Here is a 15,615-nt window from a genome sequence, read left to right as displayed (position 1 = left end):
AATTCATTTACTTATTATTTATTAATTATTAATTTTCAAGTGCATTATGTAACTTTTCCTGGTGAAGAGAAGGCTACCTGCTTGTCTATGAAAACATATTTACCACAGGTAATATCCCACCAAGCCAGGTAACAATTAGAAAAATGAGAAAACCTGTCGTGTCGTTAGCACTTTAAGCTTAAGCACCTCTTACTCTTTTATATGGAGACAATCAGTTAATGCATAGTTATAAGTCAGAGCTGTGAAGACTAGACATTCCTGTTCAAAGTAAGAATGCATGTTTTTTCGAGAAAACCTTTGATCTCTAAAAATAATTAATGTTCAGAATTTATTCTACACAAATAACAAGATAAAATGAATTACAAATGCAGGTAGCAGAACCCACACTCCCATTTGCCTATAAAAATAAACACATTATCGGGCCTACTTTATGCTTATAGTATTTCCATTGACATACTGTAATTTGTAATCAGAGCAAAGGAAATAGGTGATATAAGTTTTCTATAAATTGTATTAAATAAAATTATTCAAATATGGATATAGCCTCACTCGGCTATAAACCTGTGGGAAACACTATTTTAACATGATACACAATAATAAACAATATCAGCATGTATATTATACTGTAGTAAATATTTATTTATTTATTTATTTTAGGGCCGGGCACGTTAACGCGTTAATTTTGCGTTAACTAATTAATTCATTATCACCGACAATTATTTTAACGCCGTTAACGCAGTTTTTATTATTTATTTTTATTGTAAACGTCTGTTGCTCATTGGCCTTTATTTTGAAAAAGTCCAAAGCGAGAGTTTCTTTAAGTTTGATGTCTCTTCTTTACACATCTTTCACTTTTTTCTGACCACGTGAGATGCACCGTGTCCAAGCCTCCGTGGGCCGTGCGCTCGGCCCGGCTGCGGGCTCCGGCTCCGGCCGGGCCGCGAGCCGCGGGCTCTTGCCCCTGAAGCGTCCAAATAGAGGCGTCCAGTGTAGTTTTCGTCGCTGCGGTCTCACTTACATAATACTTTTACAGGGTATTCGCTGAAGGCTCGGAAGATTTCGTGATATGATCCCGCCCATAACTCAATGAAATATGATTGGCTAAAACAACTGTCAATTTCTTTAGTTCAGAGCCTGCAGGGGGAGTCACTGATTTACCCAGATACCACTGGAAGAAAAATTTAGATTGGTCCCATTTCATTCCATTATTTTAACCTTTTAACCTTTGGAAATATCAGTCCACGTTTATAACAATTATCTAGAAATTATTACTAGTAGTAGTGTTTATTACTCACTGAATAAAAAATATTGAAAAAATATATTAGTAGCACAAATATTTTTTCCTTGAGCCTTTACTGAATACCTTGAAGGCTCTGAGGGCACAACAAATGTATGGCTCTTTCATTTACATTTCCAATAGAAGTGCGTTACTTGCTGCTTTTTAATTCATCGCACTCGAGCTCATGCGATTAATGCGATTATTATTATTATTATTATTATTATTATTATTATTATTATTATTATTATTATTATTTATTTTTATTTATTTATTTATTATTTTTATTTTTTTTATTATTATTTTTTTATTTTTTCCCCAACCCTAATTTATTTATTATTTTTCTGACTCGTTCACAGTGCAGTGGAAAATGTACACATGCTGTATATTTTGTATCCAGCAGGGAGCAGTGTGCACCAACATATCTTAAAATTTTTATCTCTCAAGTCAAAAAAAGGGTTTTAATTTGAGTGATGTGTTTAAATTTAATACACTTACAAACTAAAAGCGTCTCTTGTGTGAGATATTTCAGTTTGGGAAGGATTATCAGCGGTGTTGCAGTGAAAGTGTTGCAGCGGCAAATAGTTAGACAGGGCAGATACGTGGCCGTGGTCAGTGGCGTGTCCCGGGACCAGACTCTCTGCTCTTCTCCTCAGTCCTGCGATAACCCGTCCACTCTTCTGCTCCTGCTGCTGCTGCTGCTCTGGGCCTTTTCCTAAACTTTAACTCTCATTTCTTTACTCATCGTGTGCTGCAGTCTGCTTGATTGGAGGCTGATCACTGCTGGACTTCAAGATGTCTGTAGCGGGGTTGAGGAAACAGTTTTATAAAGCCAGTCAGGTTTGCAAAACTTTTTTTCTTTTCGTTAGCCAGTGTCACTACTGTCGTTAGCGGTTAGCATCGACTAGCCTGATCAGCTAACGGTTTGCAGTACACAGTTACTTCGACATAATAAAACATAAATCCTGCAAACATGTGCACACAGGGGACTTGCAGTACTTACTGGTGTGTTCAGGATACATTGTACTCCGTTACATTTAGTTAGCTCTGTGCTGTTGATTTATCGTTGCCCCACTTAAGAGTTTTGTTGTGACTTTATTGTTAACGTTGGATAATTTTATATAACATTAGAATAAAGTTTACAGATTGTCTTTTATATGTTGTTTTTAGCTAACGTTAACGTGAAGTTACAGTGGAAAAAACGCTGAGTAACTTTTGAACTGCTTTTTGTTTTGTTTTCTTATCACACAATACAATCTTGCTCTAATTTAGTTTATATTTAGGTAATTTAAATTGCAAAGCGTGTATCGCTAGCTAGTTACTTTTGTGTTTCTATGGAAAATGTTGTATATTGTGCAAACTATTATAATTTTTTTGATTTAAGTTTGATATGTAAATATTTTCTTGTGATGATCATAGTATTACGTCTTCCAAGAGCAACAGTAGTAAAACTATAACAAAGGTATTAATCCAGTAAACATCCTTGAAGCTACGTGTGCCAGTGAATGTTTTTAATTTCAGCAGGTCTGCTTATGGGCGGGGAAGGGTAGATTCTTTCTTTCCCCCTTCTCCTGCTGATCTAAGCAGGAAAGACATTTGGTTTTTGCCCAAGCTTCCTGTTAGGAACACTGCGATTCCTGGTTGTGAACATGTAAAAAAAAAAGCCATGTCAGGAAGAGTGGTGCTGACAGATACAGTGGGACAGGCTCATGTGGTGCGTACAGGCAGATGAATGGTCTACAACAAAATCAGAATATGACTCTAACTGCAGGAGTGGTGGCACTTCTCCCCTGCTCTCCCCTCTGCAATGCAGTTGCTGTTTCTTGCCAAAACTCTGAGTCAATAACACTGGACATAGCTCCGATTTTCTACACTTTGGCCAGACAACAAGTTGGCTGTTAAACAGATAGAAAGGATGTGTACTTTTTGTCTTACACTGAGGATTTATAGTAAAACTTTTACTTCTACAAAATCACAGAAGTTCATTTGGTTACATGTCCAGATAATCCTGTTAAAGCCACTCTGTGACTAATTTCCTACACTGCGAGGGGAGGTCACTAACCGATCAGAAACAACATTACCATTTTTTTCCATTACAATCAAAATGAACTCTAAACTGTGAATATTATGTTAAATATAAGTCTGAATTGATTTTTTTTTTTTTATATCAAGTGTGTGTCTCTTTTATATTCTCTAATTAAAGCTCAATAGCCTTCAACCTAGTAATTATGTTGAAAGAAACAGCTGCTCTTGACTCATCTTGTTGTGTAGTTTTATACCCTGTTTATACCTAAATGAATTGTTGGATTTGTTAGGATATTTAGTGTCTCAGCTTTTATGTCAAGTAAGACATACTTTTGGGTATAATCTGTGTGTGTTTAAGATAATACAAATGTAATACAAAGTGAGATCCTGTTATTTTAGTAGATAGAATCAGGGTTGTATCTTTCTAGAGTCAAAATGAAGGGCAGACTTGAGTGTCGCTTCTATTCTGTACTTGGCTTGTTATGAATCCCTCAAGGCCTCTCTCATGTGTTTTCTGAATTCAGCAAAGATTCACCAACTGTATTTGAAGGCCCCACACCATTCAGAGGACAATGTGCAATGTAACTTTGAACACATAATATTCGTGTGGCATTTAACATTTGTTGTTAACATTAAGTCTAAACTTTTACAAAACTAATAATGTGAATGAAATAGTGCCCCATGAGCGGAAATGCATGCATCTGTTTATATGTTGTGTCTGTTTGGCATAAACAGGGAGCAGAAGAAATAGTTTATGGCGCTAGCACAAGTGATTGCATAATATCAGCCATGTTGTTAGTCTCTAGCAGCTATCAATAAAGCAGGAGAATCACTGGAGAACTCACTACCTTCCTGTGGAGTTAACTGCATGTGAGACATCTTTTTATTGGGAAATGGAGTGTTTCAGCGCAGTTTCAAATACAAGTGAAAAACACTGACGACTGAGGGACACATTATAATGTTCCATTTCAATTGTCTTTATTTTCAGATGGTGAGTGAGAAAGTGGGTGGTGCAGAAGGAACAAAACTCGATGAGGAATTCAAAGACTTGGAACGGGTAAGAGACACCAATGCTTAAATACATTTGTTAAAAATAAATATCTGTCCTTTATTTGAAAAACACCATTATAATTCATGCACTGATGAATGCAACATGACCTCAATCTTTGTGGTACACAGAAAGTAGATGTGACAAGTAAAGCAGTAGTAGATGTCATCTCAAAAACCTCGGAGTACCTTCAGCCCAATCCAGGTGAGACGGCAACTTTAATTATAAACTTAATCACTTGTTTGCTCTTCATAAAAACATGTAATTGTGTATAATATTTTGCAGCCTCCAGGGCCAAGCTGTCCATGTTGAACACCGTGTCCAAGATCCGTGGTCAGGTGAAGAACCCGGGGTACCCCCAGGCTGAGGGCTTGCTTGGGGAGTGCATGACCAAATACGGACGGGAGCTGGGAGAGGACACTAACTTTGGTTTGTTTATGATAGATCTCCACCATCCAGCAGCTTGTTATGATATAGTGTTTATAATTAAGGATGAGTGAGTGATCTTAATAATTTATTGCTCCAGACCTCACTAAAGCAACAGTTTAAGTAGCCTCATGACCAGCGTTTATAGAAGGATAGAGTGATAAATGTATATTTGATGAGCTGTGTGTGTGGCAGGTGGAGCGCTGGTGGATGTGGGAGAGGCCATGAAGAGGCTGGCAGAGGTCAAAGACTCTCTCGACATCGACGTCAAACAGAACTTTATTGATCCTTTACAAGGCCTGTGTGATAAGGATCTCCGAGAGATACAGGTACATGCCAACTTTATACATACTAAATAGATACTTATTAAGCAGTACATTAGACATTTACAAACAACATTCTGAAATGTATGTGATTTATTTCTTCATATTTATCAGATCATATTTCAAATGTTGATACTCCCAATTTTTTAAGTGTGCACTGTAAACTGGTACTGATAATCTAAAGATTGTAAAATAAACCAAATCTAATTGAGAATCTTAAACCAATTGAAATACTTAGCCCTATACTATTGGATTAAGTTTTTTGCACTTCTAATTGTAGGAAATAAGAGTTGTACCTGACTTTTGCCTGGTTTTGTTTAGTCTGGTCCTCCATGATTTACTTGAACTTAAATAATGAATTGTCTTAGGTTTTAGTTTAGGTCTAATCTAAAGAAATGAGCCCTTGTGATTTCAGCACCATCTTAAGAAGCTGGAGGGCAGGCGGCTCGACTACGACTACAAAAAGAAGCGCCTGGGGAAGATCCCTGACGAGGAGATCCAGCAGGCTTTGGAGAAGTTTCACGAGTCAAAGGAAGTGGCCCAGACGAGCATGTACAACCTCCTGGAGACTGATGTGAGTGCAAGCCCACCACCCTGACCAGACCTGAGCTTTTAAGGTCACACAAGTTATACATTTATAAACAGCCAACGTATTTTAATTTATTTATTTATGGAATAGTGCATATTAAAAACAAAGTATAATGTACCTAACTCACATCCATAATGCAAGTTAGTATAAACATAAACTATGAAACATCTTCACTAGATTATAGGCCTTGTCACAAACAGGAAAAATAATAACATTCTATACTGAGTTATATAGAGCTAGATTTTGTCAAATGAAAAAGGTCATGTCGGGCTTCTCATAGTAAGCCAAGGGCTTAGTGCTCTTGGAGCCTTTCCTATCAAGTGTTAGTTTACCAAAGGAGTAGTTGAGAATGACCTTGTGTGTTGTTGACTTTTGCACCTGTTTGTGGGTATAATTGTAATGGGCTAATGGGCTTATTTCCATCCAATACCCATCCATTCACTCTCACAAATGCACACTCATATGAGATGTCTTGCCCAAGGGCACAACAACGGTTTACATTGCAGTCCCACTTCAGCGCCTGTTTTAAGTAGCTGACATTTCAGGTCATGTTCTGAATTACAAAGTCTCACATAAATTTGCATAGTTACATTGTAGTGTAGAATTGTATACATAATGTAACGCATACAGTATAATTAAACAATAATAATTAAACATGCTTTCTGTGATCCCCTTTAGAAAACTTGTGCACGTTCATGTGAAAGACTATGCACATTAATCAAGTATTTTTTACTCCTTTATGTCTCTTCTGCACTCCCTTTCTGTGCACACAGGCCATTCCTTTGGCCCACAGCAGCAGGATTCTCATCTGATTTTATCAAAGATTTCTTTTCTTATCTTATTGGGAACTTACCCTGGTCTAGGGTGCGTTTTTAGAGGTCTACCATGAAATTATCCAGTTTTGTTGTACCTGTAACCCTATCCCTTGGTAACCCTTTAATCTAGCATTGTAGTACATGTCTCTGGTATTCCCAGTGGCTTTCCATTCAAGTACTCAACGGTCCCAGCCCAAGGCTTCATTGGGACCTTGTGCTTCAGGGAGATCAGAAATTGTGTGTGTATGTGCGTGTGTGCGCACGTGTGTGCGCACGTGTGTGCAGGTTTAATTAAATTTATTGTAATTATGTATGCAGAAATTGTGGTTTAAGTTAGGATCAATGTTCAGGAAATGAGTGTGAGTGGATGTAATGTTTTTACAAAGCATGGAAACATATTGCGTGTGTATGTGTGTGCAGATCGAGCAGGTGAGCCAGCTGTCCTCTCTGGTGGAGTCTCAGCTGCAGTACCACAGGGAGGCCGTGCAGGTGCTGGAGGATCTTTACAGCAAGCTCCAGGACAGGTGCAGCCAAACACCAATCCCATGCACACCCTTGTTTGGTCAAGTTACCATGCTCAGAAAGTTTCAGATAGGTGCAAGTAACATTCTGGCAACTTTTCAATTGTTCACAAATAGAATTGTCTACAAAACTGGCAAAAGAACATGTTAAAACATTTAAAGGTATGGTTTGTAGGATGTGCTCAACCAACTTTCTCCGTATTAATATGTTTCATAGCTTCCTGTTTCTCAAAGGGGTACTTGGACAATGGGGCACGCTGACAAATCAAATTTGGACCAGTCGGAAGTTGCTCAGTTTATTCTTGTTCTTCTGTCATTTGAACAGGGTGACAGAGGCTCAGTCGAGGCCCAGACGTGAATACACTCCTAAACCTAAACCTGTGTATGACTTTGGGGACAACAGTCATTCAAATGGAGGATACACCTCTTCTATGGCTGCACCACCTTCACGGAACTCAGGTATTGTTTACGTATTATGTATTGAGATAGACTCTAGAGTCTAGACTGTAAAAACTACAATACAATACATGGAACTAATGAGTGGCTGGCATATACCGCTATAAACAGTGACTGAGTGTAGATAACATGTTTTTCATACCTGGCATGTTATGTCATGCCACTGCACCAAAATTATCAACATGATGTATTTGGAGAACAAAGTCTCTGGCTGTTCACTTTGAAATAGCATTTTATGAACATATTTAAAGGCTTAGGTCAAATGTGGCCATTGTTAAAAAAAAGTGCATATAATCAGTGACAGCATGCACTGACATCAAGATTTTCGTGTTTGAGTCTCGCACCATGTTTAATCTTTTTTCTCTCTGGGGAATCGAGTTAGATCAACAACATGATTTACAGTTAAGATATTAGTTCATTTAGACTAAACAAATAATAATGAGGATAGTTAGGATCAGCCTTTAGGTAATGTATGCAAACCAATATTATGTCCGCTCAAAGCACAGGAACATGTGAGTGTGTTTTCCCTGTGAGCTGGTTGGCTCTCTCCCTCTGACCTACTCCTCTCCTCTATGACACTTCAGAGGCGTCATTGCACTTGGACAGATTTTCTTTTCGGAAACCCAGATTGTGTGAGTCACACAGTGTGAGGTCTTTTGTAACACTTGTTGTCTGTGGTCACTGCTTCTGGTATAATGCACAATCTGGCTTTGCATTGCAGGCTTGGCTCTTTTACTTTTACTTACTTTTAATTATTACTCTTAACTCTGCATGCCGTGTATAAATACCAGTGTGTGCTTATAACATATTAGGAAGCGTTAAAGTTCAAAATACATTTCTGCAAATGTACATTACATTAACATCTTCCATATTTTTTTGTTTACTGAATTTCTACATTGATTCACTAAAAATATATTTTCAAATGTTTTTGTTTGTGTTGAAATGATACACTGTGATTGAAGATTAGACGTGCTCAGTGATTCTATAGTGTTTCTGTGGAGGCTTTGAGGACAGTGAGACACAAAGAGAAAATTGTTACGAGACAAAAAGCCCAGTTTGTGTGACAGCCTCACTCCCCTCAGCGCATGTATCTGAGGTCACCAACTGCCACATAAAGGAAACACACACAAGTAGTGAAATGTAGCAGTTAACTGTTACTGCTGGCAGCAGTGCTTTACTAACACATATATGACCAACAAGAATTAAGCAACATGTCTATAAAGCTATACTTTTGTTCATCACTATCAGCAGTAACTCATTTTCTACATGTAGGAGGGAGTCTTGAACAGTCATGTTACTGAGTGACTCTGTAGCTCACTGAGTCAGAGCTTTTAGTTTTAATCACTTCTCTTTGAATGTGTCGTGATCATCATAGAGAATATCTTAACAATATCATTGTTTTATAAGTGCCGTTGAAAACTTTTTTTGATTTTTCTTTGCCTCCAGCTCCAGAACAGCCGAGCTGTAAAGCCCTTTACGACTTTGACCCAGAGAATGATGGTGAGCTGGGCTTTCGCGAAGGAGACATTATTATTCTAACCAATCAGATCGACGAGAACTGGTATGAGGGCATGCTCAACGGCCAGTCAGGATTCTTCCCACTCAACTATGTGGAGGTGCTGGTTCCACTGCCCCATTAGGGCTACGGTAGTTTAGAGTTTACATATGATTTTCAACATCATCATCCACCAGCACAGTTTTCATCTGCTTTATTACAAGTTTAAAGACTGATGGCAAATTAAATGAACAAAGACTATTAAAAGGAAGCGATCTATTGAGATTGAACATTTCGTAACACATTTCTGCAAATGTGCTCCACTGTCCATAGTATTTAGGAGTAAACCAGTCAGCATTAAACAGTCAGAATTAGACAGAATCATTTTTAATACCGCTGAAGAGTACATGGTTTGAGGGGCTCAAGTTCAGCTCTTAGTGACATCTGCTGGCTTATTTTAGAACAGCTTTTTTAAAGCTGAAATCACATTTCCTGTCAAAATGCTCCTCCTCTCTTTGTTGTCTGTGTCTACGGTGTGCAGTTGAGGATGATGATGCATGAGATGTTTTAGTGTTCAGTATTGGATCTGTGATCTCCGCTTTGTTGTGGAACCGTTCTTCTTGGGGAAACGTAATTTGCACCTTTGTCTAGATGAGATTGCTGAGTGTTTGAACGACTGACTCCACATCGGCACCAAAGTAACACAAACCTTGCACCTTGGCAGATGTCTGTTTGTTGTCTAGACTTTCACATTAGACTGTAGTCTATTCTTATCTTTTTAATAGAGCTGAGTGAGCCAAAAAGTTTGTATGAAATGTAATCGCAATTAAGTGTGCCTGTTTCAAACTCTATACACAGCCGTATTTCATATTTCTCTGCTCTGTCCTGATCTTTTGACCTAACCTATTTGGTCAGCTGACTTATTGCTTGAAAAGACGAGCTCTGCAGGCAGCAGCTCTGTCTGATTGTTGGCCTTTTGTCTGACTCATTGATTTAGAAAAAGTCAAACTGAGCAGTGTAGTTTCTGTAGAACAACATTTGGCTTCTAGTTTAGGATGCAATCCCCAGTCCCTGCCTGTGTGTTTAAGATGGGAATGTCTGGAGTAAAAGGGAGATACCCAGAGGCAACTCTTCCAGTCAGTCTTACCAAACATGTCTTGTGCACTTTGAAGACATTTTTGTCAGTGAGTCATAGTGGGTCAAATCCTTTACTGTGATTTACAGTGGTTAAGTTCAGTTTGTGGCCACTGTTTTAACTGTTCCCAACACTCCACACCACCACCTGTGTAGTTGGCTCATTGTCTCATGTTTACATCTGCTCAACAGTCAGTACTTTTACAAAGTTCAGGGAAATGTGGGAGAACAGAGTGTGTTAAGCATGCTTGTTTCTGTGCCTTCTGTGGAAAAGGAGAAAATTGTATTTTCACCAACAAACCAAAATTTTATAATTAATGGGCAGACATTTCCTTTGACTTACACATGGACTAGACAGAATGCATGTGTTTGTTTTCTCTGTACATTTACTACACTACAGCCATAGTCTAAGGTATTTCTGTGTGAGATTGAGCAGTAGATTCTAATCAGAGTTTAATACATGTATTAAATGTCCCTTTCTTTAAGGGTTGAATATAGGTGTTTCTCCAGTCTTAAGTGCTCTTTTGGCATAGGCAAGTTGGCTCTATATATAGTATTATTTTTTATATAAATACCTTAAACCTCTCAAATTAATCTTTGCATGTTGTCCAATATAATACATTTTAAATGTGTCTTTTTACTTTTGTTATGAGTACAAACTTTAACCACAATACATTGTTTAGTATCTAGATATTTGTAGTTTGTCTTGTCTTTTCATGCCCCTGTGCCCTACTTTAAATAAAGAAAAATACCTGTAAGTGGTTTTGTCTTTGTTTTTTTTTTTGTTTTAAAAATGTATGATATATGTAAATTACAATTATAATCTTTTGTATTAAATTCCAGTGTAAATATTTAATGCTTATTGGTTCATCAAACAGCAGTCTTAAGGCATTTCATTACATCATCTACAGTAAATAACAGTAAAGGTCAAGAGGAAGCCATAGTCCTAAATAACAGGACTGTCATGTGACCAGGCAGCAGCACAATCTACTACAGTTAACACATAACATCTTTCCACATGAACAACATCATCTCACAATACATCTGTGCCTACCATACCTATAGTGCTACAATACCCCACAGTAAAGGCAGTCACTTCACTCAAATGTGATACTGTTCATAAACATGTAATATGTGCTTCTACAGCAGGATGCAAGCGCAGGCAGCACATAGGTCCAGGTAAAGTCAACTTTAGCTTATGCACTTTTATACGTTTGGGCATCTCAGTCTCAGAGTAGTAAGTAGTGCTGTGTTTCATGTACACACTGCACACTCATTGGATGTGATTGAGCTGACTGTATACATGTTCTAGTATCTGAGAGTAGGCCTGGTCTTTGGGGGCATGGCAACTTAAGGAGCCCTGAAAAACACAGTAAGCAAATGTTTATAATCAAGACTAAAATACATTGCAGGATGTTGATATGTTTCTACTGAGTGTCTCACCTTAATCTTGTCCATCATTGTTGTATCAGGACACCAGAACTGGTTAAACTGAACCAGGTCAGGTGCTGCCCTGTAGTAGTCAACAAGCAGCATCTGTGCAACAAAAACAGACATGCAGTCACCCACTGAGATTAAACATTATATTAGTGTTAGTTTTTAGATAATGGTATTAGATAATGGTCTATAGAAGCACCATTTCATTCAAGACGTCACTGGTGAGGAAGTTGTCCTGTACATATGTGACTTCAACAGCTACTGGGATTCCATAATCATTGGGACGTTGCTAAAATGAAAATGAGAAAGGAAAAAGTGAATAAAATGTCCTATTATAAAAGTAAGTATATGAGAATGTAGGTATTACCTCAGGTGGAGGTACAACCCAGAAGGGGGTTATTGTGGATGCTACACCTTGGTTACCATGGTAATATGGGCCTGATTCAACAAATATTCATGAATTATTACAATAAATCAATGTTAATAATAAATACTGTAACTGTGTACTATACTTTTACTAAGGTGCTCACCACAGATGATGCCCAGGCAGGGCTGGAAGCCATTATTGGAGCCCTGCAGTCTGAGCTGGTGGTCCATTTGAGAGTCGATGTCCTGGAGCGAGGGCAGGGCTGGACCCCGTGGATGACTGTGGTACCACCCCACCAAGGACAGCCCACGCATAAATAGGTTTTGACAAATCTGCAACATCATACATGTCATATGTACACTTTATGAAACATAATAATGTCTATAGTGACTGTAACTGTAATAACGTTCTATATTAGCATAAAACAGGTGCCCATATTTCATTGATTCTTAAATAGATTTACTGTAATATACAGAGGGAAAGACGTAAAATATTTTTTATTTGAATTTCAGTAGTGTAAACAACTGTGACTCAAATAATCTGAAACACCAGTGTCAGTCATCATGTTTTTTGGGGTGCATTCACACCATAGACTGCATAAAGAAGTGGACTAAGCGAGTGTCACGTCATCCATAAGTTTGGAGCCAAGCTCTATTTTAGGAATAGTTTAGTAGAACGGACAAAATTGCGAAAAATAAAAGCACCAGGATCATGCAGAGTAGGTTAATACGAACATTTTAAGACCAAATGTCGAGGCTCACAGAGAGAGAGGCCTTAATATTCCAATGTAAGTCAATGGTAACCAGAGTCAGAAGGAGCCAGAAGCACCTCCATGCTAACTTCCTATTTGGAACACAGCAGCTGGTGTGTTAGCTATGTCCATTTATTTATACAGTCTAAGGTCCACACTTCACCTCATTTCAGCCCAAACTGAGTCCTAATGCAGACTTGGACCTGTTCTTCTCCAAGTTTAATTCCAGAATTAGTCCTTGTTTAGGGCCAGTTGAGATGTGGTGATGTGCAAGTGTGAATGCACCCAAAGTCTACAGTATCCATCTGTGTGTTACCTCCTCCTCCACAGCAGAAGCACTTTCTTTATCTGCCAGTCTGGTTCGACATGGAAAAGCCCTTAAAACTGTCAACACTAAAACCAAAACAAGAGCATTAGGGCTGAACAGTTCTCATTGTATTTATATTAAGTTAAGAAAAACTATATCTAAGTCTAATATCTACATACATTGTGTGTTAGTGTCCCATCTTCCCCCAAGGTATCCCACCACCTCGCTGGTAGTCAAGTGACAATGGAAGTCCTAACTCACACAATGCGCATTAGTTACATATAGGAATTAGAAAAGCAGTGAATGTTCATTGATCTTTGGTGTTACCATTAGCAGCAGGACATTACTGGACACAGCTACATTGAAAGGCTGGAACCGGTTGATGGCTGAAAATGCAGATAGCTCCACCAGAGTGTGTGGGTCTCTGTGCGCACAGGTTTGGGATTTTCATCATCTAAATTTACTCCACTTCACAGAAGATATTGAACAGAATATAGACAATACCTGGTTGCGTCTCTGGTGCCTAAGGTGCAATATCTGACAGGAATCCTCTCTCTGTCAGTCTTCCTGGAGGCTGTCACATCTGAAATGGTGATGGTAAATGATAAATGGTGAATGGTCACATTCGTATACAGCACTTTTCCACCTTCAAGGCATTCAAAGCACTTTGGTAAAAGTAAATGTTCACATTAACACATGAAATACACCTGTGTATGCTTACCATGTAGTCCAGGTTTGTTGTTTTTGTTCTTGTCATCAGTCTGTACAGCTGTCTTTCCCTCCTCTTCATCTTCATCATCCTCTTCCTCACTTACCAGGCTCTACCACACACAGGGTTAGCATTATCATTGTCATATTTACTTTGATACTTCATAAACTACAGCCTCTCACCATGTCGGCACTGGGTTGGTACTTGTGCAGCCATGTGGTTTTGTATTGGACCAGCTTTTGTCCTCTGTAGCGCACTGAAGCCCAGCCACAGCCCGACTTCTTGGCTGGATTCACAAGTCGCTTACAATGTGTGGCCCACGCACTTGGAGAGTTAAAGGTCTGTCCTGTTTCCACCCAACGGATCTTCCCGTCAGTCAGGAGGTCCCCTGAAAAGTTTTTTCCCTTTAAAACAAAATGAGAACATAGTTTTACTCAGACTACTGACAGTCCACACAGGCCTCTGTGTTCAGCTCTTACCAGATAATGAATAGTCAGGACACCCTCTCCAGGCTCCACCAGGCCGTCTTTCAGCAGGACCCTGAGGGTGATGCCTCTTCGTGTGAGCAGAGACCCTCGGCCCATACTGGAGCGCAGGTCTGCCTCCTCTCCTCCACTCAGCTCCTCCTCATCCTCCTCTCCTCCATCCTCCACCACCTGTGGCGAGCAGGGGCGCTCCGAACCTGAAATACACCATGTGCCATAGGGTTTAGTACAACTGCAGTTCTTCTGTGAACTTTTTATGAAACTTTTGAGACAGCATTTTGGTTTCATGCATAGCTTATTCATCTCTATAGTAGTAAATGTCTATTGGACATCATCATGCCGTCATGGTGCGCATTAATAGCAGCTGGGTAATACCTTCACAACGAAGATGTTCACCCCCTTTACTGAAAAGGGCTACTCTTAATACTAGACAAAAGTGTCATTTCTTTAATTAGCGCGATGCTCTGGTTGGTCTTTTGTTTGACGCTTCAATGGGGCTCGGCCAGAACAGGCCTGCTCCTTGTGTTTAAGTCACTACTATCACTATTATGAGTCTCTTTCATTATTCTCACCCATATCTGCGGACATCAGCGAGCGCCTTTAAATCCAACCCGGTCAAAAGAGGTTCTTTCCGGGCCACTTGAGGCTGTGCGAGAATTGGGCAGCTTCACACGTCGACCACACTTTGCCAGTGCTCGGGCTATTATTCAAAAACAGAAATGAAGGCGTCTGGCTCCGCAGTGTAGTTTCCTTGTTGTGTTGCTTTAATGTCAGTTCCCCTCCCCTTTCTCTCTCTCTCCTCGTCCTTGTCACTCTGCTTGTGTTCTTTTGACGTGCCATACGCGTTATCTTCCATTATCATGGCACACGTTACCAAAAACGCACACGCGTCTCAGTGTACCAATGTTTTCGACAACAAAACATTGTGTGAGGACATTAAAGCGTATTGTATTTGTAACAATCACCATCTCCCCCCACAAACCTCAAGTGTTTCGATGTGTCTGGGTTCTACCATGGTTTGACTCAAGGTGAAAAAGCACAAGGATAACCGAGGTTTGGCTTCAGGAAAAGTGAAGAGGGGATCTTAATAGAAAACGTTTAGAACAGCACGAGCCCGTAAAAAATAACACGGGGTACAGCTTTTCTTCTCCACTCCGTGATGTTTCTTCTTTATTTCCAGAAAAAAGAAGGCAATTGCAGAGAGCCTCCAGCAGAGGGCTGGCCCGTAAACTGTAATTACGTTTGGAATACACTTGGAGGCGATATACAGAAAAAATCTCGGACTTCACCTCCCTAAGCAGCTACACTATAAAGCTGAAGATTTGGTGGTAGACAGGCTGCTTTTATTGTTTCATTTAAAATTTTTCACAGTTTATTATAAGGTAATGTTCTTATAAGCCCAGCCAGGCCCATTTTTTAATTTCATAAGCCTAGTGTCTCGTGACCAGTGT

General features: G+C 39.2%; 2 protein-coding genes across 4 annotated transcripts; one reads left to right on the top strand and one right to left on the bottom strand.

Annotated features, from left to right (window-relative positions):
* The first annotated feature begins 1,783 nt into the window (after positions 1–1,783).
* On the top strand, positions 1,784–10,866 carry sh3gl1b (SH3-domain GRB2-like 1b). 3 transcript variants are annotated; one of them, XM_055164706.1, is made up of 10 exons: positions 1,784–2,116; positions 4,290–4,358; positions 4,481–4,553; positions 4,635–4,778; positions 4,971–5,104; positions 5,514–5,672; positions 6,923–7,026; positions 7,349–7,482; positions 8,064–8,111; positions 8,926–10,866. In XM_055164706.1, exons 1-10 carry the CDS (start codon positions 2,072–2,074, stop codon positions 9,117–9,119), a joined length of 1,104 nt encoding a protein of 367 aa, XP_055020681.1. In that variant the 5' UTR covers positions 1,784–2,071; the 3' UTR covers positions 9,120–10,866. The 3 variants fall into 3 exon arrangements, with proteins under 3 accessions (XP_055020681.1, XP_020795677.1, XP_055020682.1); XM_055164707.1 differs by lacking the exon at positions 1,784–2,116 and adding an exon at positions 3,921–4,171; XM_020940018.2 differs by lacking the exon at positions 8,064–8,111 and having other exon boundaries at positions 1,790–2,116.
* Positions 10,867–10,933: 67 nt separating this feature from the next.
* mpnd (MPN domain containing) lies at positions 10,934–15,264 on the bottom strand. The gene is made up of 13 exons (XM_055164705.1): positions 14,737–15,264; positions 14,159–14,361; positions 13,862–14,083; positions 13,692–13,791; positions 13,475–13,553; positions 13,298–13,394; positions 13,150–13,222; positions 12,980–13,056; positions 12,076–12,244; positions 11,913–11,983; positions 11,745–11,834; positions 11,552–11,644; positions 10,934–11,468 (listed from the first exon to the last, which is right to left on the bottom strand). Exons 1-13 carry the CDS (start codon positions 14,750–14,752, stop codon positions 11,382–11,384), a joined length of 1,377 nt encoding a protein of 458 aa, XP_055020680.1. The 5' UTR covers positions 14,753–15,264; the 3' UTR covers positions 10,934–11,381.
* Between the last annotated feature and the right edge of the window lie 351 nt (positions 15,265–15,615).

The sequence above is a fragment of the Boleophthalmus pectinirostris genome, unplaced genomic scaffold, assembly GCF_026225935.1.
Source record: "Boleophthalmus pectinirostris isolate CB_2022bp ecotype Guang Dong unplaced genomic scaffold, ASM2622593v1 HiC_scaffold_7, whole genome shotgun sequence".
In the NCBI taxonomy this organism is placed as follows: domain Eukaryota; kingdom Metazoa; phylum Chordata; class Actinopteri; order Gobiiformes; family Gobiidae; genus Boleophthalmus; species Boleophthalmus pectinirostris.
This window is presented reverse-complemented; position numbering and strand designations above follow the sequence as displayed.

Excerpts from the sequence above, each read along its gene's own strand:
- sh3gl1b (XM_055164706.1), top strand. The coding sequence starts at position 2,072 with ATGTCTGTAGCGGGGTTGAGGAAACAGTTTTATAAAGCCAGTCAG. Across the intron at positions 5,673-6,922 it reads ACAACCTCCTGGAGACTGAT|ATCGAGCAGGTGAGCCAGCT; the intron begins GTGAGTGCAAGC and ends ATGTGTGTGCAG. Across the intron at positions 8,112-8,925 it reads TTTTCGGAAACCCAGATTGT|CTCCAGAACAGCCGAGCTGT; the intron begins GTGAGTCACACA and ends CTTTGCCTCCAG.
- mpnd (XM_055164705.1), bottom strand. Across the intron at positions 13,554-13,691 it reads CAACAAACCTGGACTACATG|ATGTGACAGCCTCCAGGAAG; the intron begins GTAAGCATACAC and ends TCACCATTTCAG. Across the intron at positions 11,469-11,551 it reads CAATGATGGACAAGATTAAG|GGCTCCTTAAGTTGCCATGC; the intron begins GTGAGACACTCA and ends TGTGTTTTTCAG.